Consider the following 18,592-nt stretch of genomic DNA (forward strand, 5'->3'; position numbering starts at 1 on the left):
AGCAGCTGGGTGGCAGGAGGCGGGCAGCAGTTGCGTGGCAGGAGGCGGGCAGCAGTTGGGTGGCAGGAGGTGGGCAGCAGCTGCGTGGCAGGAGGCGGGCAGCAGTTGCGTGGCAGGAGGCGGGCAGCAGTTGGGTGGCAGGAGGCGGGCAGCAGCTGGGTGGCGGGAGGCGGGCAGCAGTTGGGTGGCGGGAGGAGGGCAGCAGCTGGGTGGCGGGAGGCGGGCAGCAGCTGGGTGGCGGGAGGTGGGCAGCAGCTGGGTGGCAGGAGGCGGGCAGCAGCTGGGTGGCGGGAGGTGGGCTCTGCTCTTCGCTGCAAGGCTCCCCCAACGCAGCCCGAAAGAGCCCGAAGGCAGCAAATGGGCAGACGGCCTCCTGGCACCTCAGCCACAGCCATTTTAACAAAACCTGGGTTACGCGGGCAGTAAGCTAAGGAGCAAGTCAAACACACGCAGGCCTTATCACGTTATCTCCTTTCAGACACAATCGCCAGAGGGAGGAAGAGCTACGAACAGGGAAAACAAATAGAAACGGCAGGTACTTTGCTGTAGTTAGGGCTGAAGAAAGATTAGCATAGGTGCAAGCAGAACAGAAAGTTTTGCAGTGGTTTTTGAGGGTCGGGAAAAGATCACCTCGTTTACTGAAAAGCTGCCTCTTGGCAGTGTATAAAGCAAACCACAGGAATCAGAAGTACCCGCTGGGTTTTACACAGAGTCAGGCAGTTTTTAGGCTTGGCAATAAAGGGTCAGACCAGAGGACTATTACTGTTATTGTTAGGAAAATTATTTGTTTCCTATGGCCTCCCAGAAGGAGTAATGTCAGGCAAACCTCCACAGTTTATTTCAAAGGAATTTGTAGCAATTATTATACGGAATCGCTGACATATAAGATCTCGTAACAGCCGAGTCTCAAACCAGCAACAGAATGAAGATTTATCTGGCTGTAACAAAGACAGATTTTTTGAGGAAAAGACTGTGAACCTGGATTTAGAAGTTCTAGGTGAAAAGTGACAAGAGTACCAGTACCGGAAAAAGGTTAAGGGAGTTAAATCTCATCTGCTGACCCTATTATTCTTAATCAATGTGCTGAAATAGGATCAAATTCAAGTTCTGAATACAATTAGGAAAACTTTTGTCAAACACTGCTGATATTCATGTAAGGTTTATATGTGAATTTCCAACAGAGCATTGTGTGTCTGTATGAATTTATGGGGTTTTTCTGTGCAGCCTTTTTGTGTGTGGTTTTTTTTTTCACTTGAACCTTTCTCCACTGTAAATTGACTATAAGTTTTCTAACTTAGTTTGAATGTTATCAGGAAGTAAGCCTTTCTGCAATGATACTTCTGTACCTACATTGCATCTGTTGCCTTGGATGCCTTGACAGTTCTTTAAGTACTGTTTTGGAGGATGTGACGTACAAATTAGCTGATTATGAAAACAGAGGAGTTGGCTATGTGTAGCAGCTTGGGCAAATGGTGGAGTTCTTTAGTCTTTATATGGAAGGTGGAAATTTGGACACCATTCTTTACGGCATCTGTCTTTATCTGAGATACCAATGAACGAATGCTCGTAGTTGCTACGCGAATAATACAAGTTACTTTTTTTTTTTTTTAAATAAAGCAAAGTTAGAAAAACAATTTCAGTGCTACAATAGAAAATTCAAATGAAAAAAAAAGCTTCCACTTCTCACTGTAGAAGTAGTTAGCTGTGCAAAGGCTAGTAAGTAGATAAATCTTCAGAAAAGTTTGAAACTTCTCTAACTAATGCTCGGTCCCTTTATGCGGGATTTAGGTCTAGTATTCACAATTTATATAACCTTTGTAATTTCTGCATCAACCCTTGTATACCATTCAATATAATCTATTATTTAAACAACAGGCTTTTAAGGAAATATAAGTAGATCATACTTGAATGTAATCATCTCTTGTATTTTGCTATTGAAGCAATCAGATTTTAGGATGGCAGATATTTACCTACACCAATTCACCCCGCACCCAATTTTGTTATACTTTATATTGTGAAAACAGAGAAAGGTGGTGGCTGGTTGCTTTCATGATTTGTGATTTAGCAATCATGTATGACATTTTCTTTTCATGATATGTAGCTAATGTAGACATCAACTTGTAGCAGAATACTATATAGAAGCTGTTTTATTATCTGGTCTAATTCTGAGCAATGAAAAAAGGTCTGTTTACTTGCTTGAGATTTTGAAGGTCTCTTTGCATTTGGCGTTGGCTCACCTGCTTGTTCCAGTAAAGACGCAATATCTATTGGAAAAAGAAATTTTCTCAGAAAGGTAGATTTAGCGCAAGGTTAAATTGCTATGAATGGTGAGTTTCTCTAAGAGTTTCAAAGTAAAGGAGATTAAATTAGAAAAAGGGAACATTTTGTTGTGCCTTTTAATAGTTTGTTTTTCTGAGTTCCTTTTCACTACTAACAATGGGTTTTCTTTTTCCTAAAGTGAAAACAGAATCCATTTTTTCAGCTCTGATAAATAAAATGTGTGGTATGTAACGGAGCCTACTGCCTGCTCCCCAGGCCTTTTTATGTGAGTTATTGCTCACGGTAAATACTGTGCATACCACCAGGCATGAGCGATCTTGTCTAAGAACAGCTATGTGATACAAATGTGCATATATGCATAAACACACACCTTGTATTTGCATATATGCACATGTAATCATACTTATGTGTTTAGAGTACAGACATGCCTTTTATGCATACTTTGTTGTATATTATACATATATGATAAAATGTTTGCATAAACACTGTAACTTCCTCATACTTACCATTTTCTTTTACTTTCTTGTGTCATAGAGAGCACAACCTTCAGTTTAAAAATGACAGACCTCTCTTAATATGCATTCCGTTCATAATAAGTGCAGGTTTCGATGTTTACAAACCAAAAATAGCTGATTTAAAAACTAAAACTATCTCTATGTTGAATTATATTTGTGTACAGGAAGATGGAACTACTTCATAGTTCAAGTGTGATACCATATCTGATGAGAAAACAATCCCTCTCTTAGCATTGTGGTATTTAACAAATTGCATGGTGCGTTTGTGATGCCTAGCAGAGAAGCTGTCAAACCAAACTAAGTTAATATAAGCCTTCAGTAAGTTGAATCAACTGGCAATGTAAACTTAGTTTCTCTAGTTTCTTTATTTTATACCTTGTTTTTAAATTATATTTGTGATTTTATTAATTCAACAGCTAAAGTAGCTGTATAATGATTACTTGTTCTATTTTGTTGTTTTCCAGCTCCCTCAGGCTCAAAAGGTAAAATATTTTAATCAAATTTCAGTCATTCACAGTAGTCACCAGTCCTTCATGTGTCCATGGTGTTGTGAGCACGGTGCAGTAGTGATCAGTGAAACCAATTCACTGTATCGGAGCAGCAAAAGAAACAAAGCTGCCATTGAAGCAGTGCCTTGTGGCCAGCTGAGGTACTTCCTAAGGGCTGCTCGTCAAACGTATCAGCTTTTTGAACATAATGGACATATATTGGCCTACAACTTGAAAAGAGCAGGAAAGCCATTTCATCAACAATTTGAAAATAGTAATAAGAAAAATGAAATTCTCCCCGTTAGTCTGTGCAAAACCTCTCTCTTGTCTTTCTGGAACCCATGGTATGGCTGGTGCCCTTTCACTGATCTCCACTGTGTCTATCAAAACACCTTTGAATACATTCAACATTTGACTTCTAATCGGTTGCCTACAGTTTCACATAATATGCTTTTGTCTTTAAACAGCTTCTGCATTGATATGGTATGTTACCAGAGTCACCATTGCACATCATGGTATTGCAATGTTTGTGGCAAACTCCAAGAATTGCTTGATGCTTGTTGCATCGTTCTTATGTGTTTCACAAATATAATTAAAGCTTCCAGAAAACAGAAAATCTAGATCCTTTTGTGGTTTGCAGTGCAAAATATCAGAATGAAAAATTTAATTGGATATACTGGGAGACAGCAATACCCACTCCTCTGATTTGTTCTTATTGTGCTATGTAAAGAACCTTTAATATGGAAAGTTATGCATAGCAATTAAATATCACTGTTAACAACAGTCTTGGACAATGATAAAAGTCCAGTTTTTAATGAAAACTATAGGTTAAGTGCTCTTCAATGAATAGCTTTTTTGGAATGGTTAGGGCATCCACAGACCTCAATACTTTAAAACGGTTAATTAATATATCCCATGCACTCTTTGGTTTAAAAAGCAAGAAGCCTGAGCATGGGAGCTTTTATTTTTATGGTGCTGTATATTCGAGATTTCCTTGCTCGTGGAGCTCGGAAAATCCTGTTTCTAATCTGCAGGTAATATGCTATCCTATGACACGAGACTATGGTCTATAGTTTTATTCTTGTGTTCTGATGGTTGCAGTGTACCAAATGCGATGTTATGGTAAGAAAAAAATTGTTCTTTTTCTGGAAATATATGGTTTAAAGGACTCTCTTCTTATAGCTTCCTGGATATGTAGAAGGAATAAAAAGCTGGCTAGACTGGCTAGCTTTGGCTTTTTCATGCTAACTCACTTGTCTAAGAGTTTGTGCCGAATGCTTCTTTAACAGTTTGCAGAAAGAGGAGACAGGGTGAGGTTACAATATGCTGGCGCAGAAATGTTTAACCCATCAGGCTGTTTAGCAGATTGTGCCATGTGATGTTGTATCATACGTTCTGATATCTATAATGCTGAGCTATTAAATAATGGTCTGCGATAAATTACTAGTTCTAGGTCAGCGAAAAAGCACACAGTTTACATGGGATGCCACAAAAGCCATTTTTCAGTGTATTGAGCAAACTAATGCAGAACTAAAGCCATACTTTGTGTGTGTGTACGTATGCCTATTAAACTGTGTACAACCTTCAGGCAGAGAAGGAGGGGAGGGGTGGGAAGGATGAATGGGAGGGAGAAGGAGGGCACATGCAAGTAGTCCATGAGAGCTTTTAATAACTCAGGTAAGAATAAGCCTTTTTGTAAGCATAGCCTGGCTGCTTTTTATAAAGATTGTAGACTTTTGTGCAGGATATGCTGTTTGTTATTCCTAACTGACAGGCTTTTCTTGTTCCCTGATGCATTGATCTTTACGAGGCCACCTTACACGTGATTATCAAAGCCTATCACTCCTCTCTAGGAGTTCTTTTCTGCCTTGCCCCCACATCCACCTGATTTGGATCTCTGTGCTTTTTTCCTGGATTCTCTTGCAGATCCTCAGTTTCTGGCGGTGTGCTCATAAAAGCTAAGTTTTTGGCTCGAAACTTATCTTTAAAGCTACCCCCCAATCTCCTTCCTTCTCTTCTACCAACTAACCCTAAGCAGATGTTTCATATCTGTCTTCTTCTGATACCCCATCTGAGTTTACTGTGACACGAGTACAAGTCCGACAGTTCAGCTGAGTGCATCTGGATTTAAGGTCAGCCTCCAGCTATAAGGGCTTGCTGTTCCGTGTTTGACTGGCCAACAGTTTGCCACAGCTCTACGTCAAGCAATGAAAATCTGCTTGTTGGTTAACATGAGTCACAGTGGGAAATTTCAGACATAAATAGGGCTTCCGCAGTGACTGGTCAGGGTTTTTCCCCATTACATGCTACGCAAGAAAATGCCTAATATCTAGACATTCTTCCAGCAAACCAGAACATGGCAAACACCTCCAAACCAGCGAATCCCTTGCTATCTGCAGGGTGAAGAGCAGCAGCATAGGGCTGATATATGCCTTTATGAATGACTTAGTCACTAGTGTACGTGTTTTGCCATATGGTGTCTGAACTTGTACTGTATTTTTGTTGGAATCTGTGTGTCATCTTGCAAATGTTTTCTCTATAAACATTTCAAACAGGCATGTCTCTCTAAACATATTCACTTTAATCTCTGAATGATCTGAAAGAAAAATGTGGCATCCCACATTTACCTTTACTATTTTATATCCATTATAAATACTTGGTCATCTTGATGAAATGTGAGGTTTTTTGTATGAAACATTTTGGGTACAGTCTTCTCAGTTCAGCCACGGTCATTAGCTATCCATTATGAAGACTCTTAGCTTTTAGTCTGTCTGAGACAGTTGAATACCAATTAAAATCTCTTTAAGGTGTCATGCTATCTGCTATAAATCAAATTATTGCAAATTCAGAATTGGAATGCAGGTGAAATGAAGTGTAAGGAGTTTGAGTTTGATGTCTGTTGCACCATGAAACGTGTCTTGAAAAGATTTTTGTAGTATTCCCTATACTTAAAAGAGAAAACATCTCAAAACCAAAAAATTAAGATTAGTTGCAGATGATAAAGATGCTGTTTTAATATGGTTATATAGCTTTCAGGAGAAAATATGAAGCTAATGTGTCTAAAAGAAAGAGCCACTATCCAGAAGAATGGAAGAAATTCATGTGACTTTCATGTTATATATGTTGTTTTTCTGCATATTTTTAGGTAACCGTCCCAAAGGATTGATAAAATAATAATAAAATAAACTGATAACTCAGGTTTGCAAAATTTCCAACTTTTTCTGTTTGGCTTCCAGAATGATCTTTATCTTTCAAAAACTTTTGAAAAGCAGTTTTTTATATTCATAGATGAGCAAAAGCTATTACTCTTTAATAGCCCCAAAGGGTGTTTTGCTTCTTAGTAGGAAAGCTTTCCTTGCTTTCTTGAACAAACAGCGGGGTTCGAGATCTGTTGTCCTACTCCTGCTGCGATGTTTTGTTCTACTTAGCTTGTGTGAGGAGGTGGAAGTGAGTAAGTTAGACACACAAATCAGAGGCAGAGAGCTGTGTTTAGGAACATAGGCTTTTTTAATGACTTTCTCATGAACAGAATCATATTTCGTCCATATAGAAATGTTTTGATAATGTTTGTTACCCCAAAGTTCCTGACAGCTTTCTTTCTTTCTTTCTGTGTTATCCTTTAACTTCTGTAAGTAGTGCTTTGCTCTCCTTTTATCTTAATGCTATCATCTTTCAGCCATTTGGGAGCATCATTTATCATTCCTCGCATCATTTACCTTCTTATACTTTGAAGTGTTGAATTAACTGTCACTGGGAGTAGAAAATAGTAAATTTGCAAAGGTGCTATTTCACTGAAGTGCATGACTAGTAATTTTAACATTTTTTTAAAATTATAGACATTGTTAAATTGAATCTAATGAAGTACAAAATAATCATGTAGTAAACATTTGCATCTGACCCTGATTTACCATTCCTTTGTTTCTTTCTGTTTCCTGGTCAGGAGAGACTATTTTCTTTTACCTTTATAACGCATGTAAAGTGGCACGACTCTTTAAGAAAACTGCATTAAAATTTTCATTTACATATTAATTGCAATCTTAAATTTAGTTTCCAAATTTATCACACGCCCTCATCAACAAGCAAGTTAATTTTTAATATTTTTGGGCCGGTGATCCGCCAACTTTGACTAAGTAAACTTGTTAAAATAAGGATTTTTGTGATGTTTCATTTCTGTGTGGCTAAACACAGAAACGTCCCTCTAACTTCATACGCTCACCCAGGTTCCTATATTGTCCCAGGTGATGATTTGAATTTAAAACAAAAGAATAGCTATTCCTTATTCTTGTAGTCTGCATCAAGCGCGATTCCATAGTCAAGCTGCAATTCCTGGGTGCTTCCGGGCTGCCGCGGGGACTCTGCTCAGCGCCTGGAGGCACGGTCGGCCGGCGCGGGGCGAGAGGAGCGAGGGTGAAGCGAGGCTGTGCCGGCGCGGGAGGGAAGAAGGGGTGGGCTGGGGAGGGGACACGGTTATACAGGGTGGTGAAGAAAAACCGAAAGCCTCCGCACGAAACCCTCGGACTCAGCATGTCCCCAAGGAATTAGAGCCTGCCGCGGCTGAAGTTGCAGCAGCGTTGCGGCAACCGCGTTCGGCATCGGCGCCTTGTCCGAGGGTTCGCGGCATTCCCGTGCCCCACGGTTTCGGCCCGCTTTCAGCCCCCGGCTGCGGCAACGTGCTGCCCTCAGCCTCTCAGTTCCCTTTGCACAGGGCCGTAGGGCCGGACGGGCAATACCAGCAGCCCTACCTCCTCCCAGGCCACAGGCCGAGGTTTCCCGCGTCGGCATGGCTGCGCGCTCCTCCTCCAGCGCTTGCTCGCTCCAGCGCTCCTGCTCGGCCCCGTGCTCCCTGCTAACCTTGTGCCGGCTTCGAGTCAGAATGCTAACTCCAGTTTTGTCCTCTGTCCTCCAGAGATGTAAAGGTCTCTGGAGTTTTTCTGCATTTGAACCTGTGGGTAGTTTAATTAAAGTTTGTGGAAATCAAAGCCCCTGTTGGTGGATGGTGAAAAATCAAGTGGGAACACCGTAGATCCAGATAGATTACAATTCAAAGGAATATTATTGAGAGATCAGTCTATGAAGAATTTTTGGCACTGTTGTGGTTATTTGATAGTTTCTATGAGCCAGAGTTGGATGGAGATGAATCTGACTTGACGATATCCTGTTTTTTTTATTAAAATATGGATAGGCACTGCATTTGAATGCAATAAGCTTATTTAACAAGCAATTGTTTCTTTGTCATTGCTTTTGATGCTTGGGATTCCGTTGATGCATATACACTGTCCATCTTCAGAATAAAATCAATTAAATGGCTATATCATTTTATATATGTTTGCAGCAACAGATACTCTGTTCTGCAGAAATTTTAAACAGTTACTGCACTCCAAAGTAAATGCAAAATAGAGGAATATATTAAAAAACAAAAAAAAATTGTAAGAAACATTCCTTATTTTGTTTAGCTAAGCATTGTGTAAAGCAGGAAACGAAGGAAATGCATATATTCAGGACTCTATTGTGTAGCACGAAGATGCCTTATTCTGCAAGTGTGGAGACTTGCCGATATCAGACATCAAAGAGAGTAAAACAGTCCTTTTATAAATGTATGTCTAAATTTAATATAAGTATAGGTAAATATCAATAAATATTTCTTCTATAAATATATATATAAGTAATACAGTACAGTATGCTTATATATATATAGCACAGGCCTGCTCCTATTTGTCTTCTTTAAGAAAATTATTCTCCAATAAGAAAGTGATTATACCTATAATACCTTAAAAAAAAGCCTTGAGTAATTTATTGTGTGTTTTTCCATTTTTATTTTTCTGTCCAATGTTTTTGGATCCTTCCATTTATTTTGTCATTTCATTTTCATTTGGCTAATAATGAGTCCGTTGCCAGCTGAAGCATATGACAGTGCCTTAAGAATGGCTCTGAAATTCCCAACTTTATTTGTGCCAGTTGCCTCCTGTTTCCAGTAATCCAAAACCGAGCAGTTGAAGAAACTGGAGTTCACATCCACTCCTGAAACCTGCAAAAACATTCTTTGGAAATTATGTAGACATGCTTGACAAGCGTGCCTGCATGGATACATAGAAGTAGAGCAAAATTCTAAGCTAATTAGCACATAGATGCCGTCACTGGCTTAAAACTGTTAAACTGTTATTCAGTGATTACTTTATTTTTATATCTTGCCATTATTCTTTAAAAATGGAACAACAATTGTTAGCTGTCCAGAATGTTCAGAGGCTTAATGAAATTAGATGCCCAAATCCTAGCAGAGGTCAGTGGGATTTGGAAACTAAACTTCCTGAAGCGCCTTTGAAAATTTCATCCCTAGGAAATGGCATTATCCTGAAAAAAACATTGTTTGATACTATTTTTTTACTGTTCCACCAAATTTGAATTGGGTTTTACTGTGTTTCTTGTTTCTCGAATCCAGTTTTTCTGCTTTGACATTCCTTATTCCATCTTGTATCATGCTGGATGTGCTGAATCTGAGAAGTGTTTAGGTGCATTTGACTTCTGCATCTTACATTGCTTAATTTTATAGCAAAAGATACTGTGCAAAAAAATGTTTTGAAAAGCACTTTAAAACTCATACCTTTTCCTTAGTGCACATCTGTTAGTGACATCAGGTACTGGAGATTGCCAGTGGAATTTGTGTTTTCCTGGAGGGCTGGGGGTGAAGCAATTTCTGTTTCCTTCTCTTTTTCGTGATGTTATGTAACCTCTTGAAGGCAATCAAAATGTGGTAACTGATATGGTGCTAAATAAGGAAAGGCAGGGCTTCAACATCACCTTGTATGTGTTGACTAATATGGTGCCCCAGGTAGAGAATAAACATAGACTTTTATCAGGGATATAAAGATTGAATAAACAGAAAGGACCTTGATTTGTTAATACTTAGACTCTGATGTGTAAAGAAGTTTGATTAAGTATTGAAAAGTATAGCAATAGAAGTAATAGAGGGGAAGAAAATAAGTATAGGGTTTTCTCTGAGAACAGAACAAAGTTTAAAAACACAGTGCTGGAAGGAAAGAAGAGTTATTAGTGCATCTGCATATTAATTTAGATGAAGTTCCAACTTTTGGGTGAGCCTTGGTCCAAATTAATCCTTACTTGTAAACACAACTGGTCAGCCAGCAATGTTTTGTTTCAACAGAAACCCTGTAAATAACAAAAGATATTGGGTGAATACATTTTTGTCAAAGTTAACTCTTTGTTTCCTATGAACCTCCTCCTGAACATGTGGGAGTCAGTAAAGATGAACCAAGGAAGTTTAGCACGTGTCTTTAAACAATGTTGAATTATCACACAGTCTATGGGGAATTATTATGCCACATAAAGCATTCTTTCATAAAAATGGCCAATAGCTATTAGTATGACTTACTCCTAAGAGACTGGAACAGCAAAATTGGATAAGGCACAGCCTACTTAGAGACTGAGATTAAATTCATGAAGCTTCAGGTTTCCGTCATTCCCGAGGATGCTCCACTGTGTGCAACTAGTAACCGCCCATCTGGTGACATTATTACATTGTCTTAGGATGAGTATCATTCTCTTTCTTTACCAATAGCACCAAAACCCCCTAATTCTTACGTGTTAAATAAGTTATTACTTATTACCTGCTTAGAAGCGTGCATATCATGATTATGGAGGGAAGGGAAAAAAAAAGTTGTTCACATTTCAAGGAGTTTCCCCTAAGAAATGTTTTGATTGCAGCATTTCATTTTTTAGATGCCCACATAGGTCTTTTCTGAGCCTATGACTATGTGATGTCCAGTTGATGAGTTTTGGAATAATAAGGATTGTCTGTATTTTCTTTAAAAAAAAAAAATCAAAATTTGAGTAACCAAAGTGTCCATTACTGATTGCACAATACTATGAACATTAAAAATAAGTACAGCTGTTCAGAGGCATCATAATTATATATTGATTGCGTTATTCTGAGTTTGTGATATTTAACATTTTTCATTAAACATTAACTTCTAATTAAGCCAGTTCTGTAGATATCAGTGATGTGTGCTGGTTCTGAATACAACAAATATAAGCTGAAGTTTTATCAGTGATTAGACAGTATATTTCTGTTTTTTTTTTCCTCAGAATCCACTAAGGTTTTTTTCAAATGCTCAAGCTATCAGAGAGTTCTGTTATATGTAGAAATTGTCAGACTTAACAAGCAACAATGCAAAATTCCTAGTTCATGGCTTCCTTTGCAGTTTATTCACAGACTCTGGTGTTTATTGTTTCAATGGAAATACCCAGTGGCTGCCATTCTACTATTTCAAAGTATTTCTTCTAAAATGTCATTGCCCAGGGAATTAACCTCTCCTCCTACCCAAAAAGATCATTTCTCACAGTCTTAACATTTTTTATGACACAAATAAAACTGCAGCTTGGGTGGGTAACTCAGTGAAACATCCAAATATGAGTCATCGATCAGCCAGTTATTTGCTGACTGCACTTACAGAAGTGGCCAACAATCTGTTCATCTACCAGACAAACAACAGGTTGAACTATAAGCTCACATTTCTATAAAAATGAATAGAGCAGCCAACCCTTGGTGGTACTTGTCGATATCAGAGTTTACAAGGTAATCATTCTCTGCATGCCTCCGTAGTTAATTTTGAGAGTTAATGATCTGTTCTCTAGCAACTCTACACTGCTTTTCCCCCCATTTAAAAAAATTTAAAACATCCTAAGATTTTACTAACAGTCACTTGGCTGGCATCCTATTCAATAAATTGTTTCCAGTCATCTCTTAAGACAGCGCTGGTTATAAAGCAATATCATACTGATCCTTGACGACTGCATAATGTCAGAGATGAACAACCCTGGGCAATCATATAAAATCTCTGAACGCTCCAAGTTGTCACCCCATAATCAGCAAAATGCTTTTTCACTTCCTGATGTACATGTATTTGGGACTATTGACTGTCGTACCGTAGAAGGCTTCTCTCCGTACAAATCGTGTCAGCATGCTTGACTGTACTACTCTGGCCGAGGAGAGTAAGTTCTTAAGCTAGTTCAGCCACAGTTGACATTAACCACGAGCCCTGGATACCCAGTGTTTTTGTTTTGTTTTGTTTTTTAAACTCATTATTGCTTAATAGATGAAGTTTCATATCAGGGTTGGAAACATCTGTTCTTTTTAAAAAAGAAAACAAAAAAGTAAATGATCATGAGCTGGTTCCACCTCATGTCTTTATCGATTCCTTATCAGATATAAACTTTCTTGATGCTAAAACCCCATTTGTCTTCCTATCTGATGTTTGCAAATGTTCCTCCCCACCTTGGAATAAGGCCATGCTTCATGAAACATGCTTGTTTGGGAAACTGAAACACTCCTGAAACAGAGTGGGAGCTGCAAGACATGTAATGTTCTAGATTTTACTTGATTTGTTAATGTGAATTCTGCTTCATAAAATGTCCTGATCATAATATATGACTCTTGTGTTCTGAGAATTTGGGCAGGTGAGAGTTGTTGCTTAATTAATAACAAAAGCATTGTTAGCAAAAATCAAAATTCCAGTGATTCTCCAAAAATGTATTAGAAATAGTGCCTGAGTACAGAAAATGTGATACTGATGGAGGGGTTGTAAGAGAATGTCGCAGTTGCAACTGGGCATGAAACTCACCTAGAAAATTCCTCAGGAGGATCAGCCTCTTGCTCTCTCCTTTTGGCTAAACAGAGATGTAACTTAGAAGACCTTAATCATGCTTAGAAATCTGTAGTCATAATTACAGCTGGATACTTCATGCTTTTAACAGTTGCATAAGCCTCTTCAACTTTAAATGTCTTCCAAAATTACAGGGGAAAAATGCATTTAACAGTAACTCTCAACTTCCAGCTTGAGTTATCTTTCATACGTAGATGATGAAGAGCCACTGGCCCACAGGGCAGTGCTTGTCTTTCCTCGAGCACCGCAGCTGGCATTTGCCTCGTGGCAAAGACGTAGTCTGGCCAGAGGGTGTGAAGAGCGAAGAGACAATTGTCTGAGCAATGTCACTCTCCTGTGGTCCATGATAAAGCAGTCTACATGTTTGTCTTGAACGGAACCAAGGTCAGGAGATCTGTTTTCTCCCTAAATTGAGGAAATATGTTAAAAACTGATGTGCAGAATCAGCTAATGCTTTATGCCACCACCTAGTCCAGCAAACTGAAACCGGATGGAGCAGAGATGCTCCTGGGATCCTAATGGGCTGTCATCCTTTCTGCCGCAGCATTAGCTGATGAGATCTCAGTCTGGACCAGAAACAAAGTGCATGCACTCATGACCTCTTGTTCCTTGCTGGGGGAAAACAGCCTGAGGCAATCTTGGCAGAGCTGACACTGGGAAAGATGTAGAACGGAGCTCCAGCTGCTTCGCTACTGCACATGCTGCTTCCACAACCCACATTTCAGCTCCTTGGTATCTCTCATGGGAGACTGCAATAGAAATGAAGATGAGGCATCTTTCATGCCAATGCAGATCTTGGGGTGGGCAGAACTGGTATAGCTGAGGTGGGACCGGGCTGGACTGGGTTGGACTGACTACAATTCTAAATACATAAGCATCATGTAGATAAATTGCCTTATCTCATTTAAAAAGAAGAAAATGTAATTGAAAAATGTAATCACATCTGTAATTGTGCCTTAGTTCTTAGAGATAATATTTCTTTTTCAAATGTAGCTGGCTGATGATCAGGGATTGGTGTTGATGACAACTGTTGCCATGCCAGTATTTAGTAAGCAAAATGAGACTGTAAGTACTCAGACTGTTTTTGTCATGCGATAATGGGGTGACTGCAGTGAAGCCACTTTCAGGGGCCTAATAAGGTTTTAGCCTACCCTAAAACTTTTCCTCCTTTTTTCTTCTTATTTTGTTTGCAGTTAGTATCCCTTTGTTAGCATAAAAATGTGGATGACTAATAAGCCTGAATAACTATACTCTCTAACTAATAAAATAAGAAAACCCTGTGTCTAAGAGGAAAATACCAGATGATGCTAGGCCTTAGTGTTTTCTTTCTTCTTTTTACAGCAAATAATCTACATCCATTTTCTTCCCCACACTGCTATGCTTCTATTTCACAGACCCAGAATTAAATTAGTCATATGTGTATATTTATCTGTTTACCTTTAATAATTTAACAGATTATTAAAGAAAATTACATGTACTTTTCCCTTTATGTTTTATCTCTCTGTCTTGTGTACCAAATGGCAGGGGAAATTGGGAAATAGGAGGATAACACATTTTGATCAGTAGTTTTTCCTTTGAAAACTATTTTGCACATAGAAGTTTTATGTTGAGGGACTCCATAACTATGGAAAGTTTGCATGCCTTTTCAATTTGAATTACAGATTAAGGAAAAAGAAGCAATGTTATTGATTAAATGACTATTTGATCAGATGAGCTGTACCAGCCTCTGTTTCCCACACCTTTTTAATAGTTTGTCTGTTATCTGTTCATTTCTGTAGAGTAGCTACAAGGTGAAATTAGTAGTGAGACCATTGATTATTATTTCAGCAGTGGTTCTGAGTGCGTGTTTTGTTGTTCTTTTCAGAGATCGAAAGGGATTCTTCTAGGAGTAGTCGGCACAGATGTCCCAGTTAAAGAACTTTTAAAAACTATTCCAAAATATAAGGTAATTCACAAATGATGATTATATTCCATTATATTCAGTATAATATCTTACATTTATTTAGCTTATTAATTTACGTATGCACATTTATTAGCATAATGGAACCTAGAGGGCAAAATCTGTATTTCTACTATTGTAGCTCCATTATTTCACTCATTTTCTTTGTGAATCTTAGCTCTCTAGTCTGTCATGGCTAAATGTCATTGATCCTGAGATCAAGCCCATGTTTCCAATATCCAAATTAATGACTGGCTTGATCTTCTATTTTTTTTTAGATTTCACAGTGTATTCTATCAGGTATTATACATGAAGTATTATCTTAAATAAAGTCAGTGAAGCCATTCAGCAGAATACCATACAAAGATCTGTCCTTACCATGGCTTGAGGATTCCTGCTTGTGTGTAGCACTTCCCTCCCCAATTTCACATCCCAAAGTAGGCTCCTTGAATTAAAGTGAGTGGCACATTTCAGGAACTTGAACAAGTAGATCTCAGGCAAATGCAAAGATATAATTACTTTTCATTTAAGTATGATACAGTATATTAGTATTTCACTGCTTCTCTAGCTCTGAAATGCTTTATTGTAGTCCCATTTCAGTCACAAATGGAAATTAAAAGAATGATTTCCAGTTCATTTCTAGTGAAAATTTTTTTGCAAGATGAACAAGCACATAATTTGACACCACAGGCAGCCTTTACTAAAGAGGCCAACTATTGGACTAACTACATTTGGACATGTACCTGTACTGATGAATTTGTATGTCAAGCTTGCGTCTCAATTGGCCATCATGCTCTTATTTACTGGTTTCTAAAAGGGTGGAGGAATGAGCTGACTTGTGAGTATCTTTGAATATTCCTTGATACTGTTGTAGATAATTCTAGTTAGGAAGAAAAATCCTCCTATCCATTTTAATTATAATTTGAATACATTAGCATTTACCACGTAATTTTGCAGCTCAATATGTAATAACTGGAAGGTTTAAATTAAATGAGAATTTGATGAAAATTTATGTATAAAATGTTGTCAATAATGTTGATAAGGTGTATTGCAATAATTCCCTGGGACTTGGACCCCACTGGGCTAGATGCTGCACAAACACAGAACTGAAAGGCTGTACCAGCTGGAATAAAGTTGACAGACTAAGGCAGGAGGCAGCAGATGAATATACACTAATATCAGAATGTAGCGAACCCTGAGAGATTACTGGTCAGGATAAAGAACAAAAAATAGTCTCGATACAATAACCGTCAAAGTGGTTGGTTTGGGACATTGTGAGCTGTGAGAATTTTGAAGGCAGAAGATGAATTAGCCTTTTTAGGTATTTGCAGAGAGTGCTTGTTTGAAACCAAGGCAGTGGGAAGCTGACTGGAGATGAGAGCTGACAGTAGTGAGGGACATGTTAAGCAGGGCGTGATGGGGTCTGAAAATCTTTGAAAAGAAAGATCATTAAATTGTGCTTTTGTGTACGCAGAAGTGCAGAACCAGTGCCAGGTGGCAGAGAAAAGGGTTATCTGTGCAAAATTGGGGTCTAGAGAAACAGTCGTTGGAACAGCACTCTCAGGGAGCTACGGGCAGAGCAAGTTTCGTTTGTAACGAGAAGGAAGAATGACGTCGTAGGAACTGAGGATATGACCAACGAAAGTCTGGCTGTGCATGCCTGGATAGAAAAGGCCAAATCATAGAGATGTAATTCGGAAGGTATCTATCTGTAAGGTCTGGACATAGTCTGAATATGAGAACCTGGAGAGAGTGCGGGGCCCGAACGATAGGTATCGCAGCAGAGTTATTTAGAGTGATTCAGAAAAGCAGAAGAAGATAGGCAGGAAGATTAAAAATTCTGGTTTTGTCATATGGTATTATTATATTTTAAAGACTTGGTTTGATTCGGTGCAAGTAATATATGGTCATCTTTCTGAATATGAGACTTCTTATTTGAAGACACATTATATGTCACAGGATGTAATGCAAGAGAAAATTATTGCAAGAGGCATCAATATCATGAAATACAGTTAGGTTAGCAAAATCACTGGAGTTATAACTTCCAGTCTCACACACTATAAACATTTCTGAACAGTAAAAATACTGTGCAATTGCAAGCGCATAATCACCCCTGGGACCCATTCCTGTAGAGGCAGCATGTGAAATAAAATTCACACAAGGATATAAAATGATTGGTTGGAAATCGAATTCTGCTGACCTGGAATTCACTCAGCTTGGATGGGTTTTATGCAGAGGAAGATGAATAATAACAATGAGCTATTTTCAGCAGTCATTATCCAGACTAAACTTCCCCAGATGTCAGTGGGAGTTTGTCCTGAATAAGGTAGGGTTGGATACAGTAATATTTAGTTTTCACATGGCATTTTACAGCCCTCACGAAAAGTTTTTCCTTTTCTGAACCGGTCTATCGTTTGCAGAGAGAGTTCAAGGTTTAAAATGGCAACACTGCTGTAAGCAGTAGTATCTCTCAAACCAAAACATTTTAGGTACAGACAGTGCACTGTCTCAAGTGCAACGAGTGAAAACACAATAAAATGCTACACTTGGAGTGCGGGTGCTCTTCGAAAAGGCAAATATTTTTTCCTAAGAAGCCTACCACCCACGTTTGCTCCCTTACCTGACTTCCATTGTTTGCACGTCATTCTGCAGTTATCAACAATTATGCTTGCGAGCTGGTATTTAGCCAACAGCTGGCTCACTTGTCATAATCTAATAGGTAAAATATGTCCACTGTTATTATTTTAGTTCTCCTTCCTTTATGAAGAGATGCCAAGAACATATCACCTTCTATTATTTTCCCTAAAGTTTATTGCCTTAGGAAAACTGCTAATTTATGAAACAATCTTCTATGTGGCAGATATAGTTGATCATATCCAATCACTCACAGGAGAGAGGATAAATCTCACTTGGTTACGTTTTCTCTCTGACCTTGCTATAATATCATATTGTATTTTATATTTCCAGAAAATTACAGAAGCTAACAGACTTGCTGTCCTACTTACATTTTAGAAATGAGTCTGTCTTGTTAACCTTGCTCACACTGCTTTATGCCAGACAGATAGCTGTGGACCCACTTCAAGCAAAGCATTAAGAATGTACTGAAGCTTCGTCCTTCTTTGATAAAAATTTAATTGTTTGCTTAAATTTAAACCATTTGGTTAAGCACATTGTTGAATAAGGAGGGTTTGCTCAATCAGATCCTTAATAAGGAAAATTATTTTTCTAAAAATTAGTTTTTTAATAGCAAAAAATATGAAACAAATATCAAAGCAAGATGCTTTTATTTTTTTGAATACCTCAGCATATCAAGATGCTCAAAGATATAGCGGTTGGAACAGAATCACATTCGCAGTGAGCGGTTTCACACATATATGGAATATTACGTTGCTTCAGAATTGAAAGAACTGAGTGAAAAAGTATAGTGAAATGCATAAATCCACTCTTTGCACGGTAAAAGTCAGTTATGCACTGAAGCTGCAGAAAGATTCTGCGTTAGCAGCAAGTTTCTGCGAAGGGATGTTTGAGTGACCACATGAAGGATTGGAAGGTACTTTTACTGCAGTCAGTGGGTGCACTCAACTGTGTAACAGGCTTATTGTTAAAACGTAGTGTTGTTATTTAAATAAGTACAGTGCTAAATTTGATTACATATACCATTAGGCCTCATAAAGCATTTCATTGCTCTCAGAT

General features: G+C 38.4%; 1 protein-coding gene across 1 annotated transcript in view; it reads left to right on the forward strand.

Moving 5' to 3' along the window:
- Window positions 1-18,592, forward strand: part of LOC112971748 (voltage-dependent calcium channel subunit alpha-2/delta-3) — a 187,307-nt gene that overhangs the window by 44,786 nt on the left and 123,929 nt on the right. Inside the window, exons 4-6 of the mRNA XM_026077430.1 lie at window positions 3,260-3,277; window positions 13,954-14,025; window positions 14,825-14,905. Of these exons, the coding sequence (XP_025933215.1) occupies window positions 3,260-3,277; window positions 13,954-14,025; window positions 14,825-14,905 (171 nt within the window). The remainder of the gene's footprint in view (window positions 1-3,259; window positions 3,278-13,953; window positions 14,026-14,824; window positions 14,906-18,592) is intronic.

Source organism: Apteryx rowi, unplaced genomic scaffold (genome assembly GCF_003343035.1).
Source record: "Apteryx rowi isolate R43461 unplaced genomic scaffold, aptRow1 scaffold_452, whole genome shotgun sequence".
In the NCBI taxonomy this organism is placed as follows: Eukaryota; Metazoa; Chordata; class Aves; order Apterygiformes; family Apterygidae; genus Apteryx; species Apteryx rowi.